General features: G+C 23.1%; 3 protein-coding genes across 6 annotated transcripts in view; all 3 read right to left on the bottom strand.

Annotated features, from left to right (window-relative positions):
* LOC122720045 (filamin-A) overlaps positions 1–9,333 on the bottom strand; it is a 37,604-nt gene extending 28,271 nt beyond the window's left edge. For all 4 annotated transcript variants that reach the window (XM_043946463.1, XM_043946465.1, XM_043946464.1 and 1 more), the window contains exons 1-3: positions 9,275–9,333; positions 7,872–8,000; positions 4,640–4,998 (exon numbers count right to left, since the gene is read on the bottom strand). In XM_043946463.1, coding sequence (XP_043802398.1) covers positions 4,640–4,998; positions 7,872–7,882 — 370 coding nt within the window. In that variant the 5' untranslated portion in view covers positions 7,883–8,000; positions 9,275–9,333. The remainder of the gene's footprint in view (positions 1–4,639; positions 4,999–7,871; positions 8,001–9,274) is intronic.
* A 678-nt stretch (positions 9,334–10,011) lies between these two features.
* LOC122719905 (succinate--CoA ligase [GDP-forming] subunit beta, mitochondrial) lies at positions 10,012–12,735 on the bottom strand. Its single transcript, XM_043946155.1, has 6 exons — positions 12,418–12,735; positions 12,099–12,198; positions 11,385–11,980; positions 11,056–11,190; positions 10,581–10,709; positions 10,012–10,374 (listed from the first exon to the last, which is right to left on the bottom strand). Exons 1-6 carry the CDS (start codon positions 12,614–12,616, stop codon positions 10,262–10,264), a joined length of 1,272 nt encoding a protein of 423 aa, XP_043802090.1. The 5' UTR covers positions 12,617–12,735; the 3' UTR covers positions 10,012–10,261.
* A 1,357-nt stretch (positions 12,736–14,092) lies between these two features.
* Positions 14,093–19,659, bottom strand: LOC122719733 (contactin). The gene is made up of 8 exons (XM_043945812.1): positions 19,641–19,659; positions 17,699–18,565; positions 17,223–17,601; positions 17,040–17,142; positions 16,433–16,905; positions 15,967–16,245; positions 15,437–15,886; positions 14,093–15,355 (listed from the first exon to the last, which is right to left on the bottom strand). The coding sequence occupies exons 2-8, from the start codon at positions 18,500–18,502 to the stop codon at positions 14,169–14,171; spliced, it is 3,675 nt and encodes a 1,224-aa protein (XP_043801747.1). The 5' UTR covers positions 18,503–18,565; positions 19,641–19,659; the 3' UTR covers positions 14,093–14,168.
* Positions 19,660–20,493: the final 834 nt, after the last annotated feature.

The raw sequence follows: 20,493 nt of genomic DNA, 5'->3' as shown, positions 1-20,493 counted from the left end.
AAGAAGAAGAAAAAGATTCCGCGTTATTTTTTTTTCTTTTTTTGCAAAATATTATAATCTGAAATATATATAATTCTTGCATTTATGGAATAACTATATAGTGATACAATGGCTAAGAAATAACGCTTACACGTAGAAATGAATCAACGCTCATTCCAAGAAAAAAATAAATTAAGTTTAACGTGAATGAAGAAATAAAGGAAAAAAATAATTGAAAATTGATAAAAAATATATTATGAAATTCTTCACTCGCTATATTTTACAATTTTATATATATATATATAAAACATGCTATAAATATATTCTTATAAAGAATCGAATCATAATTTTTTAATTCAAAAAGAGATACTCAGGAAACATTGAAGTGAAATATGCATTGTTCCAAATATTATATATATATATAACTATATATATATATTATATATATATATATATATATATATAAAGTTATTCAGTTGATTAATCATAGATGAAGAGTGCAACTTTATTACGTGATCGTAAATCAAAGCTTGAACTATTGTCTTAGCGTCTATAATATATAATTATATCGTAATAGCACGTTATATATAATCAATATTCATGATTATTTTATTCGCAAATTCTCTTAATCGCATTTCAATTTTATCATCAACGATGAATCATCTCAATGTTTATCACATACTCGAACATAGTGCAACATAATAAGCAACTAGGCCTTGAACCATCTTCCAACTTGCAACTCGTGCTACTTATTATAATCAACACGAAATGAACGGATTTTATAGCATGAACGAATTTTTCAATTAGACTTAGATATCAAATCAGATTATGATTATATTATTACCACTTTAATTTTATTTTCCTCATCCAGATAATGAAACGCAAAAGAAAAGAAAGGCTGATTATTTAAGCGTATTAAAAACGATTCATCCGAGTATTTTGGGTAAGTGTAACTCCTTACCAATGATATTATTAGATATCGAATAACCGCAGTCAGATTTGATTTAATTCATGGCAATTGCATTCGCTTTAATCAAATTTGGCAACTTCGCTCTAACCGTTTAACGCGGGTATCTGACAAATTTATTTTTAGTAAAACACATTCGCAGCATTGTTAGTTCGATTAAAATTAGATAACAATTCTTCTTGACATCTTCAAATGTGAAATATAGTGTATCATTTTTCCTTTGTCGTTAATTGAAACATTACACTTACATGTATATAATATTTTGAAAATGAGAGACAAAAATTAATCAAATTAAAATAAAGCAGAAAATAATTACGAGTTATAATCAAATAAAATAAAAGTGAAAATTATATGTACATCGTACACAATAGACTTCAATTTCGAAAAAAATTCTATTCATATTGTACACAATGGAACATCTCACGTTACGCTGCTATTTACACAGATCCGGTATAATGATGAGTACATTTGTGTGAGCGAAATTATATTAAAAGCAATTTAAATCCATATACATATGTATAATATGTTGATTTATCACCTATTTATCCCTGATAAATCATAGGAGAAAAAAAAAATCTGTTATACTAATCTATTTATTTATAATCTATTTCAATTGCAAATTTGATAATACAAGAAATCTAATTCTAATGTAAATAGATATGTTATTACTAATTTTTGCAATCGTGATAACAAATATTATTCACTTTTTGACATTCGTTTTTAAAAATTTGAAAAAAAAAATACAGAGAGCATGATCGGTGATACAGTTGGAAATTATCTCCTGCATGGGCACCTAATACACGTTGAATTCAATGACGTAACCGGTTAGCCATCAGTGACGTCATCGTCTAAACTCGCAGTGGAATACGGTCGAGGAAAACGTCATGGGAGCTCGAGAAAGAGTGCGATCGACAACTCGATACGTTCAAATGATCAATTTTCTTGGATTTTTATATTAAAAAAAAATATATATATATCTATCAAATTTTTTTTTTTTTAATAATTCAAAAAAGCAAACGATTGTTATAAGATTATTTTTATAAATTTTTTTCTAATGAATGAAAGCATTGATATTAAATAATAAATAAATTTAATTAAAGTAATTTCATTACGGATATACAATATGTATCGAACCAAACGAATAAAATATTTCATACCGTGACTAGATATATTGAAACCGTTTGATAAGTTACGTATAAAATGGAAAAAATATATATTATTTATCATTTATCATTTTTAAGAGATAATTTAAAAATATGTATTATGAACTTTTCAATAAATTAACACATCTTTAAATGTAAATAAGAGAAATTTATAAAATATATAAATTTATTATATAATATAATTAACGTTCAAAAAATTTTCATTCAATTTTTTTCCATTTTAAAAGAAGAGTATCTTATCAAAAGAATAATTTTGGTAGGTAAAACGAAACCGAGGATGACGTCCCGCTTTGTATCTGAGCAAATATGACCTTCACCTCATCTACGACTGCCTGTCTGCATGCCTACTTTCTCTCTCTCTCTCTCTCTCTCTCTCTCTCTCTCTCTCTCTCTTTCTCTCTCTCAGGTTTTCAAAAATATTTATGAGAACAATTATTAATAGATTTTGAATTAAATTAAATCTACATACTTGAAAAACTAATAATTGATTTATGACTTAATTTATGACTTAATATTTACTAAATTACATTATGATATCATAAAATTTTATTATTAATTAGATCATTTCTCTAACCTGATTTTATTTGATTATCATCCATTTAAATTGTTTCGATATTTTATTTAACAGACATTTTCAATTTCATATTGGTCATTCAAGAATGCATCCTCTTCATCTTCATCACTGTGAACCATCAATCATATAAAAGTACTTTTAAAAATATTTTTTCTTATTATCACCTAATCGTTACTCGCTAAAATATAAGAACTTTTAACATGATAGTTATGTCAAGTAAAATTTTTAAAAATGATAAAAACGTGTCTAATTACATTAATTATCAGTTCATCCTCAAGATTTATATTCCTTTCAAAAAAATAGCTGTATGATGATTCATTCAACTGAAAAATCATCTTTTTTCTTGGAATGTATTTAGAAAAAAATGTAATTAGAAAAATTTGTGAATATTAATAATTAATAATTATAATTCCAATTAAAAATAAATTGTTGCAATTATGTGAATTATTCTATATTTATAATCATTTTACAAATAAAGATTATTTCATTATAAAATATGTAGATAAGATATATACTCTACAGAAATATCAATTTTTTTTTCAAAATACACATACAAATACACACTTTATAATTTATAATTAAACTATATAAATTTATAAGTAATTAATAAAACAGCAATTTTAAAAATAAAATTTGTAATAATCATTTTTTGAATAAAAGCTATTAAAGTCAATATGATATGATACAATATGATATAATACAATATGATAAAATTAATTTTCTTTTAAGTCAAAATATTAAACAAATCTCTTAACTATTACTATTATGTTAAATAGTATAATAGTTTTTTCTTTTGATTACATGAAGTGATATAAAACAATATTCCAGATTTTTTAAACTAAATTTACTATTAACTAAATAAATTATAATATATATATTGAATTAAAGATCCAATAATTTACAATGCGTGTTGCAATATATTCGTTTGAAATATTTATATAGATTACAATAACAATACTATCAATACATAATCCATTATCTTTACCATGATTTAAGTACTTTATTTAGCTATGATTGATATAAAATAACAAACAACCTTATTTGATTAAAATTATGCTCATGAACTCATAAACTAATTCATGAATTTTTTGATAATAGGATTGAAGCAAAACATATTCAACAATTAAATTGGATGGCATGGAAATTAATTTCGTCTTTTAAATTTTTTACCAAAAACGAGATTGTTCTGAGAAATTTTTGAATAAATTTTTTAATTATCTAATTTTTTTCTCAAAGACATCATTTTTTTCTTTACAACTCGAACCTCGTAATTGCCTCTTAAATTTAATAATTTCCCAGTTCACTTTCTCGTCTCGTCGATAATAATCGACAATAACTGATATTTTAAGCTATGCTCCAAGCAAATCTTACTTAATAGCGTGTTTATAAACAGTATTAACAATCGCGCGGAACTAAGGTGATAAATTACAATAATGAAATAATACAGAAGCATATTTTTACAATATAAACAATATAATTGTGATCAAAACATAAATTATCCAATACATTTTTTTCTATTAAACATTCAATGTCAATGAAATATTTATTTTGAACAAAACAAACAATGTTAATACTTTGACACGAGTCAATAAACATGTTAATTTAACAACTAAAAAAATATATTTTGCACGTTCAAATAACATAACTAAAATGTATGCACACAATGAAAAAAGGAAAGAAAAATCATCTACCTCGAATTTCACTTTACTAAACTAAATTTCTAAGAAACGTCTTGGCCTTCTTTCTTATTTTTTTTTTTTTTTTTTCCCCTCTCTCTACTTCTCATTTTGTTTCTTTTCGTTCCCTCGTTCCTCCAAAGAGAAGAGAGGAAACAGATAGACTTTTTATGGCGGTAGCGATTCGAACGAATAGATTTTAACCGCGAAAACGGGGAACGAAACGAAGCCAGGACGAGAATTAAAGAGAATGAAAAGAAAGATACGATTGGTCACTCACCGATATTAACGATCCTTATTCCCTCGTCGTCCAAAAACTTCAATGCCACCGACACATTCTCCAACTTCTGTGATCTAAACACTGGTTTTTGACTGTGCTTCGGTAGCTTCTTCTGCGCGAGCACCTCGATCAAACTGATCAGTAGAAGGCCATCGGACAAATCACATTCCAAATCATCGATCTGTCTGTTCACCGTTTTCAGCTTCTCGTTCGCCCATCTCGTGAACGTGTTCTGCTGCGTCCGTTTCCATTGGGCATCCTCGAGCAAATCTTGTTCGTACATGTCGTCGTCCTCTTCCTCTGCGTTCTCGCACTTGACTGACTTATCGTTCTCGCACATTTTATCGGCCGGCTCGCTCCTACGGGACACGACATTGGTAAAGGTGAGCGCTATGGTGGTGGTATTTACCTTGTGTGCGTTCACACGTTCCTGCTCAATGTCCTCCCCTCTCCTACCCGAGTCTGTTACTTTTCTCTTTCTACTTTATCTTCTCTTGTGTGTGTGCGTATGGTGTGTGTGTTCTTATGTTGAAGATGGTCACAAAAGTATCCGACCACATTAGGTATTTGATCCATTTTGCGTAAAATTAAATATATAATATAGATAATTGATTTCAAAAAATTATAATAATTGCATTTTATTTTCAAATTAATAATAATATTGAATTGAAGAATAAAATAATGAATATTTGTATTGGATATATATTTATATTGCATTTATATCGAATGTTCTCGTTTTTTTTTTAAATATAATTTAACATAAAGTGCATCGATATCTTTGACATGATCAAATAATTTTCAAATATATATATATATTATATTCAGTATGCATGGTGGTACATGTCGACAAAAATGCTAGGCGATGCAACAATGAGGAAAATATCGAATATCGTGTTATGATTTTTCTTGCAACTACGCGACTTTTGTAAGCGGTATTTTTGCTTATTACTTGAAATAACAGAGAAATATTTTTAATACCAATTTTCCTCTTTGGAAAAATAAATTGAAGATATGGAATAAAATTTTTTTCTACATGATGTTCCTTTCAGAATAAACGACTTTCATTATCTCAGATATAGTACATTATATACATTATATCATATATATTTTTATCTTCTAATAATTATATTTGTAGATATTTTTAAACATAGATAAAATCATAATTGACTTCTTGTCATCTTGATATTTTGTTTTTAAAAATTTTTCAAGATAATTAATTATCAATTTCTATTCGAGAAAATAAGATATTATTATCACACGAAACAATTTTAATCAAAGAAAGAATAAAAAATTGATATATATAATGATATATCAATGATTTCTTTTCCTTCAATGTTTTATTAGCAAGATGATCAATGAGAGGTGAATGAAAGAAAAAGCATATCACGATATTACCCATGTTTATAATTATTGACAAATCATGCACACAAATAAAAGAGATTAAATGATTTGATATATGTGTATACAAATATATTTGCACACATGTCATATAACTGAGTAATAATTTTAAAAAGAATACTTGATATTACGTAGGCAATGAATAACATCCGATATAGTAAGTATCGCAGCATGGATTCCTTTCATGGAATAGTCACCTTCTTCTTCCTTTTCCGAAAAGATTCCAGTTTTAGCCACGAATCTTACGTTCCTTTCCAACTTACAAACAAGAATTAAGTTGATCATTCAAAATAAATTGTTGATAAATTATTTTCAATTGCAAAATCGATTTTAACAATTTTCTTTTTGTTCTCGAGAATTACTAATTTATTACACTTTATTTTTTTTATCATTGATATAAAGGGAACGACTTATACAATATATACGATTCATTTAAAATTAAATCTATTTATTACATAGAAATTATTGAAAACATCAGATATGAGGATTATGGAATTATGAAATATTTACTGTTTTGTATATGGATTTGTATACATATTTGTTGTAATAATGACATGATATGAACATTATGAAACTTATATTTTTAAAATTCGTAATTAATTAATAGCATGCATAATTAATTTTATTTGAACTTTTAAAAAAAGAAATTGCTGAAAGTATTGATAAAAGAGAATTTAAAAAAGAGATAAAAGAAGAAAATATGTAGACAAACATCTCATTTTCTCATTTTTAGTTGACTCATTCCACTCAATGCATATTTCATTGTGACAAGCAACCGCGTGCTGCAACTAATTCTATAATGATAGAAATAATAACGTAGAAAGTTTCGAAATCTGGCAACTGAACATCTTCCGAAATACGCATATGATATTGCAAAAAATTATTATTATTCCACTCTTTTCTAATCCTTTTATTAAAAAAAATTTGATTCCAAGAGTAGAAGAAATATCCTAAAAATAATAAAATATAGATACATAATATAAATAATTATTTACGATGGATTTTATAAGATTTTATAAGATTTGTTTAATTTAACAAAGTAAACAATGAATATATTTAATCATTATCGTTTGTTTGCTTTAATAATATTGCGTTATAAATCTTCAGAATTTCCTACAAGTATATATAGTGAATTTTTCCCTGAATTTGTAGTTCAACCTCTTCTGGAATAATTAGAATCCCTTTCCAGAATATTACATTGAGAGAGCAATGAAAGAACAAAATTATTAAGAAAAATTATTAAAAAATCTTTGCACAGAAGGCAAAAGCTTTTTAGAACATAACCACAGAGTCAAAATCAAATCATGGATTAAAATTAAAATATTAAGTCAAAATTAAATGTAAATAAATAATCATTGTCTAATGATTATCATTATTCTTGAAAAAAAAAGAGATTAGACGACATCAATCATGCAATATTCATAATATTTATCAGCAAAGACAAAACGCTTACGTTTGATCCATATTTAACTCTCGCGTTTCTATGTCTGACAAGTGACCCTATGCAAGTTGTAACTCTGACTCATCGTTAATGACGGAATTGTTTATATAAATATGACAATCGTCTTGTTGTTTGAAACAAATTTACGATGGATAAAGTAATTTTTTGTAACATTTTGAAAACAGAAAATTTATTCATTATAATATATAATAAATATTTGAGATTCAACAAAAATTTCTATTTATTTCGAATATTTTTTTATTATACAACAATATTTTATTTACACGACAACTCCAATATCAAAATTTTGATACTTAAGATATTTAGGATATAAAAAAATTAAAGAAATTTATAAAATAAAGCTTATCTCGCTATAAAATTATAAAAACTTACGTTTGTAACATTTTTACTCTGAATGCCTCGAAAACCAGAATCCAAATAAAATCCAGATGAATCAATTCTTCGATGTACACGTAAGATACTTGATCGGTGTTAACCACGTCACTATCTGATTCACTATCACTATAATTGTAATATATTTTAAGATAGGTGAAAAAATATTTTACCTAAATCGAGAAAAAAATAGAATCGTGAAGATAGAAATAACAAAGATTGATAAGCAGGAATACTATTATGATTGAAAAAAATATGAATAAATTATTTATCAAAGTTAAGTTTTATCAATTAAGATTTGGATAATGCATATATTCAAAATAGTAATTAGCGAAAAATCAGAACAAATATTCCATAGAATAAAACTCGTAAAGAATTAAATACATATATAATCATTATAATTGAATTTTTATTTCGGCAATAAATATAATTTTAATGGTAAAATATTTATAATGAGAATGTAATCATATATATATATATTAATAAATCAAATAGATTATGTAATATTATAAATAATTCTATAAATGTACATAATAGGAAATTAATCAATTCTATATTTTAAATTAGGATGTGCATTAGAGTCAAAGTATTTTTAGAATAGATACATATATATGCTTTTTTTCAAGGTCTAATTTTATATGCAAAAGAAATTTTGTCATTAAAAAATATTGTTATATTACATATTTCATGAAATTTAACTGTCAAACACAACACATGGAAAAAAAATATAGTAAAAAAATAAGAAACGTAACGTTCATAATTATGTTACTTGATTTCACTTCATAATTTAAATTGAATCAATCATTTATGAATTTTACTTTTCAATATCTATTGTCTTACTATTTATCAATCGATTTAAAAATCATCTTACACATTGATGACATGTTAATTCTCAATTGTTAAACCAATGAGGTATAAATATCATTTCGTATAATTATTCAATTTATAAGTAAATTAATATCATTTAAAGTAAATAGATAAGAATTTCAAATGATATAGATTGTTAATACACGTGACGGTCAGATTGAAAAATTATAGAATTGCTGATAAATTGGAACTTTTAAAAAAGATAAATATTATTGAAAATGTCAACATATCAATAATAGTTATAATACGATAAGAAAAAATAAATAAATAAATTATATTAATAAAAAAAATATTTTTTAAATTAAAAAATATATTTTAAAAAGATTTTTCTATTACTTGAATCATATTATTCTCAATGTTAAAAATTATGAATCATATTATAACAAATTCATACTTGTCAATCATTCGCGTTTTTTATCATTTATCGATTTTCAAAATTGATTTTCTCAAAAATGAAGTCTCGAACGAAAAAATCAAATTTTTCTTATTTTTTTACATAAAATCATATTCCAATCGACTATGATTATTATACTAACCCGTCCTATATATATATATAAAGTAAAGAATAAAATCCGTTGATTATATTTTTTTTTAAGCGATAAACATTGCTATACAAATATTTTATACACTACTTTATATATAGAATAAAGTGGAATTATTAGTAAAGTATACGTATATATAAATATATATATTCACTCTAACAATTCTTTTTCAAATGTGATTTACACTTTCATATTTTTGATACACCTTACATGCATACAAAACAATTCAAATTCAAATGATATAAGAAAGAGAAGAAATACTTTGTACTGTTCAATGCGATTTAGAAAGGTTTACTGACGTTTTACCGCCGCCGAATTTGGAAGAGAGGGAAAATATACCGAACGAACTCCGAGAATAGCTATCCCCTCGTCTTCAACACCCTCCCACTCTAACGAACAAACTCTCTCTCTCTCTCTCTTCCTCTCTGTATATATATATATATATATATATATATATACATACACATATCAATCTATCTGTTTCTCTTATTATCCCTTTTCTTTCTAATTCCATTTCTGTTATCTATATTTTATTCCTTAAGTAATTATAATATATAAAGATATTCCATTTGTTTATTTATAAAATATAAAAAAATCATACAATTAATTATAATTAATTATAATTATAATTAATAATATCTATATCAGACTATTTATTTATGAAAACGTAATAGAAAAAATGGAATATAATATATATTGGAATATAAGGAGAAAATAATGTTTACTAATATTAACAAAATATTTAATTAATTCATTCATACAATGAATTTCATATATGGATTATCATTTTGCAAGCATATAAAAAAAGATACAACCAAAAGATAATTAACAAATAATCTATAAATAATAAACTAAAATAAACAATATTAAAACGAAGTAAAAAAAAATTAATCTTTGAAATATTTTAATATCATCTATAAATATTTTTAAATCAAAGCTTCCCAGTCTTAAAAAACTCAATTCAGAAGAAACTTGATAAACTTATGTTTTCACAAAAGTAACTGCTTTTTTTGCAGCTTCATCTAAATCATTAGCTGTTATAATTGATAAATTACTCTCTGCAAGAAGTTTCTTTGCTTCTGTTACATTAGTACCTATTTTAAAAACAACAAAGGAATCGTTATTAAATTACATAATAATAATAATAATAATAATAATAATAATAATAATAATAATAATAATAATAATATTTAATTTTTAAATTATAAAAAAATATAACAAAAAATAAATAAATAAGTAAATAATATTCTATATAATTATTAAAACAAAATTATAAAATAAATAACGAAAAAATAATTACCTTCTAGTCTAATGACAAGTGGAATTTTGAGTTGTAAATTATGAGATGCTGCAATAATCCCTTTTGCTATTGTAGCACAATTTACAATACCTCCAAATACATTTACAAGAATAACTTTTACTTTTGGATCTAGAGATATCAAACAAAATATTCAAAATTATTTTTACAAAAAAATGTATATTTAAGGAAATAATATTTAATAGTATTATTAATGAACCTATATACTTTTATGAATTTAAACAGAATTTTTTTAAACATTTTGTTACAATATAGATAATAATAATAGGAAAAATAAAAAAATTAGCGGTCGGAATTTAATAAATTTTTAAAAAATAAAAAAATTTTATTCTATATTTTTAACTATCTTTGCTCTAATAATTTTTATTAAAATAAAAATATTGAATTATACAAAAATATAATATAAAGAATAAATATATTAAGAAAAAACAATCTCAATTTTTATTAGAGTACATACCTTCAGTAAGAATTCTAAATGCTTGATAAACTTGATCTTCTTTAACACTTCCACCCACATCCAAAAAATTTGCTGGTGATCCACCATTCAATTTAATTATATCCATAGTAGCCATAGCTAAACCAGCACCATTAACTAAATATAATTTTGAATTCTATATTAGTTATATAAAGTCAGCAATAATTTTTTGTTCATTATATAAATTCATTTATATAAATTTTTAAAGATTATAAATTAAATAATATAAAATTATCATTCCTTTCTTATTATAAATATTATTAACATTTTATATATATAAATTATATATATAAATATATATATAAGCATACCTAAACATCCTATATTGCCATTCATACCAATATAATTCAAATCAAACCGCAATGCATCTGCTTCTCTAGGATCTTTTATATCATTATCCTCTAAAGCAAATAAATCTTGTTGTCTAAATTGAGCATTATCATCAAATGATATTTTTGCATCTACTGCTATAACTTGGTTATCTGTAGTTTCAACCAATGGATTAATTTCAACTTGTAAGGCATCAATATCTACAAATAGTTTCCACAAATTTTTTAATTCATATATTGCCTTCTGTTGTACTGTTGGATCCATAAAACCAAGAAATATGCTAACATCTTTAGCGATTTCATCGTCAATTCCATAATATATATCAAGAGGTATTGTTTTTATTAATTCTGGATTTTTTTTAGCAACTGTTTCAATATCCATACCACCTGCTGGTGAAGCTATTAATACAGGACCATTATGTTGTCTATCCATAAGAATACAAATATATGTTTCACGTGCAATATTTACAGACTCTGCTATCATAATCTTTTGTACTAATATACCATCTTCTGAAGTCTGTTTTGTAAAAAGACGATGACCCAACATATTTTTCACAACATCTATAACAGCTTTACGGCTATAAAAAATATTTAACATTAAAATACAATATTATATATATACATATATATATATATATATATATATATATATAAATAATATATTATTATGTTAGATATTATAATATCTATATTTACTCCTTTGTAAGATGTACACCTCCTTTGAAACCATTATCAAACCATCCTTTTCCACGACCACCAGCTAATACTTGAGCTTTTATGACATATTCATTTGCATCTATAAAAATAAATAAAATTAGTACAATAAATAATTTTTACAAAATAAATGTTCACAATATTAATATATATATACATTACACAATATGAAATAATAATACAATTTTAAAAACTTTAAACTAAAAAACATATAAACAATCAATTTTATATTTCTTATAATTTATTAATGTTAAATAAATGATAAATTAATTAAATGCAAAAAATTAAAAAAAATACTAACGTAAATTTTGTAAAGCAGAATTTGCTTTATTTAAATCATCTACAATAGCAAAATTTTGTACAGAAACTCCACAATCTCTTAAAAGTTCTTTACTCTGATATTCAAGTAGATTTAAATTTCTTGTTTGTTTAGTACTTAATTTTAAAGTTTTATTAAACACTTGAGTTGAACGTAATTTTCGGCTTGCAAATCGCAACATATTTAATTTTAAAAGTAAAACTTTACAAAATAACAATGAAAAATATTTTTCTGTTAAATTCTGAAAATTATTCACAATTCACAGTCATTGACATTAATTTAAGATAAGATTTATCTCTATAGAATACATATATTTTTCACATAGTAAATTATCATTTGTACTTTTAAAATAATCATCTGTTTCTAGAATTATACTATATGAATTTAAACTACATTATCTTAACGTATAACTATTATCTCTCGTAACCTCTACACTAAACTAAATTTATGTAACTATATATATATGAAAGTACTATATAAATACAAACATAATAGTAAATTATTATCTCCAATAATACTGATTATATAATATATAATATATAATAATTAAACTAATTTCATATATAATTTAAATTATATTTTAATTTAATATTATATTTAAATTATATTTGTATATGTAATTTTTTGTCATTTTCTAATATATAATAATTTAATAATGAAAAATCAAATTGGTTTAATTAATAACTTTATATTTTTCATAATTTTATCTTTTTTTTTTCAAATTTTATTTTTATTGTATGTATATTGTTTTATATTTTAACTATATAAAATTATACTATACTTTAACTATAAAATATATATTTTATGTACAATTATATATATATTTTCAATTATAGGAAATTTGATTGATGAAAAGAAAAATAAATCATCTTTTCTTGTAAAAAAAACATGTACAAGATATTTATTATTAATATGATTATATAATATGATTGTATAAAATGTGAATATAAAAAATTATCTATTCTGTTCTCACAAACTAGATATTCTTACATCAATAAAGATATAATTACATAAACTTATTATCTTTTTATATAATTGAATAACAAATTTTTATATATAAAGTATTGAAAATTAAGTTTTTTATTATTGTCTACACAAGAATATAACATTAAAAAATATTATATATGATAATTATTATTTACATTTCATTATTTGGATATTTATGGACGGATAGATATTGTATAAAAATGTTTAATTACAAAAATCTTTTGTTTATAATTTCTAATTAATTTATAAAATAATGTTAATCTATATAAAAATTTATGTTATATTTAAATACTAAATTTCTTAATATTTTCAAATGAATTATAATTGGAAAATATTTTTTCTATACTTATAAAAAATATAAAAATTTAAAAAATTATTGATATTTTACATTCGTTCATATTAATATCATACTAATATCATAATTGATAATTATTATCTACTTATTTAACATAAGATATTGCATTGAACAATATTTAATTTCGCAATAATCAATTGTAACTTTAATATAGTGTTATTCTTTTAGAAATGTTGCAATGTTAATTATTTATATTACTGACAATTAGATTTCATTGCAAAAAAATTTAATTAATAATAGTATTATAATTCACTTTAAATATTATTTGATAAATTAATAATCGCGTATTAATTTATTTAGATTTTCATAAAAATATTTAATATAATTATATATATTTTTAATCTGTTATAATTACTTTGTGAATCTGCATTGTATAAAAAGTATAGTCATATTATATATATTCATAAATTTTTAATAATAATAACAATGATATGCCTAAAGCAGCATTCAAAATCTTATTAGAAGCACTACTTCTAAAAGCAGCTGCATCACCCATTTGGAATGTATGAGTTGGACTTGACATACGTCCATCTCCTCCTTTACTAAATGCAAGTACACGTAAATGGTATGCTTTTCCAGGACTAAGATTCGTAATATCAGCTTCTAATTTTGAGCCACCTGGTATAATAGTATCATTTGCAGTACTCATATCTTGATCTAACTCCCAAACACGTATTTTATAACCTATTAATGGTTCTTCTTCTAAACTTGGTTGTACATAACGCCAAACAACTCGAACTGTTGAAGGATTTACTCCATATACATTGACAGAAGATGGTGGTTTCTGTGGTGCTTTACGATAAGTTCTTTCTAAATATCTTTCACTTTCAGGGCCTTCTCCAGCAGAATTATATGCCATTACTTTAACATAATAATAAGTATCAGGCTGTAAACCAACTACAAGTGCCCAAGGTCTTCTTGTTCGAGATAAATAATATACTGCATTTTCTTCTCTATTATTTTCTTTCCAATATTTTATTCTATGACCTATCAATTTGCCTCGTATTTTTTCACGCGTCTCTTCAATTGGTTTCCAACTAACTTTCAAACTAGTGCTATTATAACTTTGTGCAACAACTTGTTGAGGAGCTACTTGAGGCATATCTTCAGCACTAAATATTGTAACTGCATTAGAAATTGGTCCAGAACCTAATGCATTAACTGCTTGAACTTTAACTTCATATTCTGTATAATAATATTGTTGTTGTATTGGAACAACACTTCTTCCAGTATTACCATAATTTTTTAAAGACAATGATTGAAATTCAGTCTCGTGATATTTTCGACGCCAAAAAACTTTATAGTAGATTCCAGGACCATTTTGTTCAGATGGTGGTAAAGGATTCCATGTTATTGTAAGATCACCAATTTTTCCTCCTCCTCCACCTATATTAAATGGAACTTTCATTGGTTTATCTGGTGAAGTACTATATTGTGGGGAAGGTGATGATGGTAAGCTATATCCTAATTCATTAAAAGCAGATACTCGAAACTCGTATGTAGTATAAGGATTTAAAACATTCTCCAAATAAGCCTCCTTTCTACCATTATATCTATCTACTTCAATAGCAGTTATGTCTGAAATAATATTTGTATAAATAATTTTTATTAAAAAAGATTTATAAAATTAAAAATTATAAATAATTATATTATACATACTCTCTATGATAATAAACCATGTATGATTCCAATTTGTTCTCGCACTTATACTATACATAGTAATAGGTTTTCCATTGAAAGCACCATCAGTCCAACGTAAAGTTGTAGAAGTTTTTACAATATTTTTAACTTGTACACCACCAGGTGGTCCTGGTGGTCCTTCTATTGTAACTATTGTTTTACTAGAAATTTCACTTACTGCACTTTTAATTATACATTCATATTCTCCTGCTTCTGCAAATGTAGCATTTATTATATTAAGTTCTTCTCCATTAATATTCAGCCTAGGATTATTTATTAAATCTTCATCTCGAATACGTAAACCATTATGTTTCCAAATATAAGCTACATCTAGCATTTCATCTATTTCTCCCGTACAACGCAATGTTTGATTTTGCATAACTGCCGTAGTAATTTGTTGTGGTAATTTTTCCGTAAATTGTGGACCACCTTTAATTAAAATCAATATCTTAAATATATATATAGTATTATAAAATAATAATGATATAAAGTAAAATATATTGGCTTACGTAATACTATTAGCCGTCCCCGAGTTTCATCATTTCCATACTGATTAGTTGCAGTGCAAATATATGTGCCTTCATCATCTCTTGATACAGGACTGATTATAAGATTACCAGTTTCTAAAATTCTTCGTCTACCGCCAGAACCAATCACATTTCCATCTTTTTTCCAAACAAATTTCGGTCTAGGTGCAGCTTCAGGATTGCAAATAATTGTAATATTACCTTTTTCTGCTGCATAAGTTTCAGGTTCCATAGGTCTTTTTTTAAATGATGGTTTTAATGCTGTTATTTAAAAAACAATCAAAATCATTTATAAAAATATATATATATATATATGTGTGTGTGTGTATATGTATTGATAAATTTTGTAGTATATTTATTTTTTAATATTTTTCGAAATTCTAACTTAACACTATACTTATATTAAACTAATTTTATTAAATATTTAATATTATAATATAATAATTACATAAAATTCGAAGTTGTGCAGATGAATATCTTGTTTTTAATTGATTTTTTGCACGACATTGATACATTGCTTGATCTCGTTCTGGATCCAAATTTTTTATACTTAAAACATTGTCTTGTATGGAATATCGATCTTTATCTTCAGAAGAAAGCGTTTCCATGTTTAATATTTCACCATTTCTAAACCAACTATAAGTTACATCTGGTATTCCAAATGCTTCACAAGTCCAAGTTAACTCTCCTCTATTATCCATATGTTTATCTACTAATGGAATTGTAAAATTCGGAGCTGCCTGTATAGTTAGCGTTACAGAATTTTCAATTGATAATCTGTCATTATAAACTCTACAAATATATTCTCCTTGATCATCAACATGTATTTTAGGAATTATTAATACTCGATTATAACTAGTTGTGTAAGCTCCACGTGGTAGTGGTGCACCTCTTCTTGTCCAATTGTATGATGGAACAGGACTATGTTAAATTAAAAAATATATTATATAATAAAATCATATATTATTTTAGAATTAATTTTGATATAAATTTTTATACATATATCTATAAAATTATTAATCATAAATCAAGTTTAAAAAAAAAATTGAACTTACTATCCAAATGCAATGCATTCAAGTCTAACTTCCTCTTCTGCAATTGGAGCTTCTGGAAATGCTTTTGGAAAATTATTAGGGAATTTTAATTGCTGAAAAGAAGCTGAAACATAAAAAAAATATTAAATATAATTGATGCAAAGATTGAAGAATAACTTATACACAGAAGAAAAAGATAATTACAATGTGGATCAACTCTTAAAGGAAAAAATGGTCCATTACGACCAGTATCAGAAGCAACACTTTGAACATTACAAGAATAATTGCCACGATCAATCATTTCTAATGCAGAAAAATAAAGTGCACCATCATTGGAAACAAAAACACGTTTATCTTCTTCCACAAAATTAGGAAAATAATCACGTGCCCAGTAATATTTTACTCCAGGATAATGTTGTGGTGGATCACAATATACAGCTTTACCCCAATTTTGATCTCCGCGTTCTTCTGAACGCTTTAAATTAAATTCTAAAATATATCCAAAAGACAATTCTACACTTTCAGATATGATTGTACCAAATTTATTTGTTGCTTTACAATGATATGAACCTCTATCTTCTGTCTAAAAATAATTAATTTATATTATAATTAAATAAAATTTTCTTTTATTTCGCATAAGTTTTAATAAAATTTAAATTATTAAAATTTAAAATACTTACTTGATCAGGTTCATAAATAATTAAAGTACCACCACTAACTGTATATCTAACATTATTTAATGGATCTATTTTTGTTGCAATCAATTTATCATTTTCATAATCTTCTTTAAACCATTCATATGTTGGTGTAGGATAACCACCTACTAAACAGCTCAATGAAACATCATTACTTATTTTTCTTGTTGACATATCAAATACTTTATCTGTAGGTTGCTTAATAAAATATGGTCCTCTGGGTATTTCATTAGGATTATCAATTTCAATACCATATTGATAAGTACGATCATCATCTATTAAGTTATATAAATTAGAAATTGGTGCTTCACAAATATATAATAGTTTTTCTTTACCAGTTACTTTTTCTAATCCCCAACGTTGTAAATTATTATTATAAGAATATATTAAATAATCTTTATCAAATGAATCAAATGGTTCAGGTAAAAATGCATTATCCATATTTACTAATTGAGTATTATCACCTTCATTTATCCAATTTCCATTTTGATTTTTTATACCAGTATACCATTTACGATGTTGTGGATCTTGCCATAATAATTGATATAATATGAATCCATGTTCTTCTAAAGAATTAATTGTAATAAGATCACTTTGATAGGCTTCACAATTTCTTTTAGCATCTTGTCTTTCCTTAATAGGACTTTTTATAAAACGATAACATGATTCTTGAAATTTTATCCAATGTTGTGGACAATGTTGATATAGTTCTTCATACAAGATATTTTGTGCAAATGTGTTATATGATAAAATATAAATATATATTAAAATCTTTGGTACACAATGCATTATTACTTATTATTATTTTAATATAAGTAATAAATTATTAAGTTTACTCAAATTAGTTATAATCTGAAATAAAATATTATTAAGTTAATTATTTTTATCAAATAATTTATGTATTAATTATAATTTTTATCTTTTTTTAGATATTAAAATTTTTTTTATATTTATCATTAATATATTATTTTGATTTCTTGAATAAATTTTTTTAATATTTAATATATTTAATATTTAATATAATATAATATAAAATTTTGATTAATTTATTATCAACTTTCTTAAAATTTAAATAAACAATTGTGTCTTATATGTATTTAATATATGTATATAATAATGTACAAATAATTGTTATAAAAATTTCCTAGAAATAAATCAATCTTTTATTATAAAATTAAAACACTATTAATTTTCTATATAATTACAATTTAAATTGTAATTAATAAATTCAAATAAAATAAAAATAAATTATGATGCATTTATAAAAATTTTGAAAACTACTTTTTTTATTTTTTAATATAATTACAACTTATATAATAATATAATATAATATACAACTTTTTGATTAATGGATTAATAAAAATAAATAAATTTTTTTATAATAAAATTTTTAAAATATAATTTTTAAAATATATATAACTTAATATAAAATATTATTTGGATTCATAAAAATTAACGTGATAAATGTCAAATAACGAATGAATGGCATACTTCGTATATGTATCTTAAATTAAAAAAATTTAATTTGTTATCCAAATTTATATTTTTAACTTTCCAATATTACATTAATAAAAAATACAAATATTTTTAATTAATTTCAATTCTTTTTTTAAAATCGAATTTTATTGAATTTATTTGAATTTTTTATTATAAATTTTTTTTTATTAATTATATATAAATAAAACAAAATATTTAAGAAAATAAAAATTCATCAATAAAACATAAAATTAAAAAAATATTTGCCAAAAAAATTTCCTTCTTATAAAATAAATTTAAAATATACTTATACATAAAAAAAATATTTCAAATAACTACATAAATGAGGTGTCAGGGAGTGGCAATATAATCTTAAAATAATTTAATATAATATTTAATATAATTTAGATAAAAATTATTTAAAATTATATTGTTAATAACAATTTTTTACCTTTAATTAATTTCCTTTTATGTGTGAAACATTATAAATTGTTATTTAATAATTATAAAAGCGTTCTTATTGTTGACACAACACATTATTAAACATGAGCTTGAACCTAATATATATATGATGTAAAAGTTACATTTCAGAAAAAGATATATTTTCGATTATCACAAATCATAATTTAAAATTAAAAATAAAAATTATAAAAAAACGAAATTAATTTTTTTATGAACTTGAATATAATTAATATATTATTATATAAAAGTTTACATGATATTAATATTACATATATTCCACTTTATTGAGAATACAACTTTAATACTTATGTGTATATATATCTTTTATTATTATAGGCTTAAACTATATACTTATAGATAGCACTCATATATAAAGAATTATGAGTCAAACTAAAGTAAGAATAAAATAACGGAAAATATATCATTTGTGAATTATTAATTACTAATATTTTTTAAATTTCTAATAAATATGTATTAATTTAATATATTTAATATTTTGTATTATTGCGATATATTATTTTGTATTATAGCGATTGTATTATAAAGAAAATAATTTATTAATAAATTATAATAGAATAAGAAATAAATTTTAAAAAACTATATTATTTTAAAATCTATACAATATAATTATAAATAATTTTTGTCTAAATATTTATGTATTGTTGTTATTATTTTTTTAAAAAAATAAAAATTATAATTTTCAAAATATATATCATAATGAGTACTATTTAAAACTATAAAAATAAAATACAAATTAATAGAGAAAAAATTAAATTAACATAAAATAAGATAAAATATAAATTTCAGATTTAATATTGATTAAACATAAATATTTATTGTTT

This window comes from Apis laboriosa, unplaced genomic scaffold, assembly GCF_014066325.1.
Source record: "Apis laboriosa isolate Shangri-la unplaced genomic scaffold, ASM1406632v1 scaffold9_cov152, whole genome shotgun sequence".
NCBI classification, from domain to species: Eukaryota; Metazoa; Arthropoda; class Insecta; order Hymenoptera; family Apidae; genus Apis; species Apis laboriosa.
The sequence above is the reverse complement of the archived record's forward strand: the minus strand, read 5'-3'. Positions and strand labels throughout refer to the sequence as shown.

Bases quoted from the DNA above. Each gene is read 5' to 3' on its own strand.
- LOC122719733 (XM_043945812.1), bottom strand. From the start codon at position 18,502: ATGCATTGTGTACCAAAGATTTTAATATATATTTATATTTTATCATAT. The intron at 17,143-17,222 runs GTAATTATCTTT...TTTATGTTTCAG, and splicing joins TTTAAGAGTTGATCCACATT to CTTCTTTTCAGCAATTAAAA. The intron at 16,906-17,039 runs GTAAGTTCAATT...AATTTAACATAG, and splicing joins GAATGCATTGCATTTGGATA to TCCTGTTCCATCATACAATT.
- LOC122719905 (XM_043946155.1), bottom strand. From the start codon at position 12,616: ATGTTGCGATTTGCAAGCCGAAAATTACGTTCAACTCAAGTGTTTAAT. The intron at 11,191-11,384 runs GTATGCTTATAT...AATTATATTTAG, and splicing joins TGGCAATATAGGATGTTTAG to TTAATGGTGCTGGTTTAGCT. The intron at 10,375-10,580 runs GTAATTATTTTT...TTTTTAAAATAG, and splicing joins ACTTGTCATTAGACTAGAAG to GTACTAATGTAACAGAAGCA.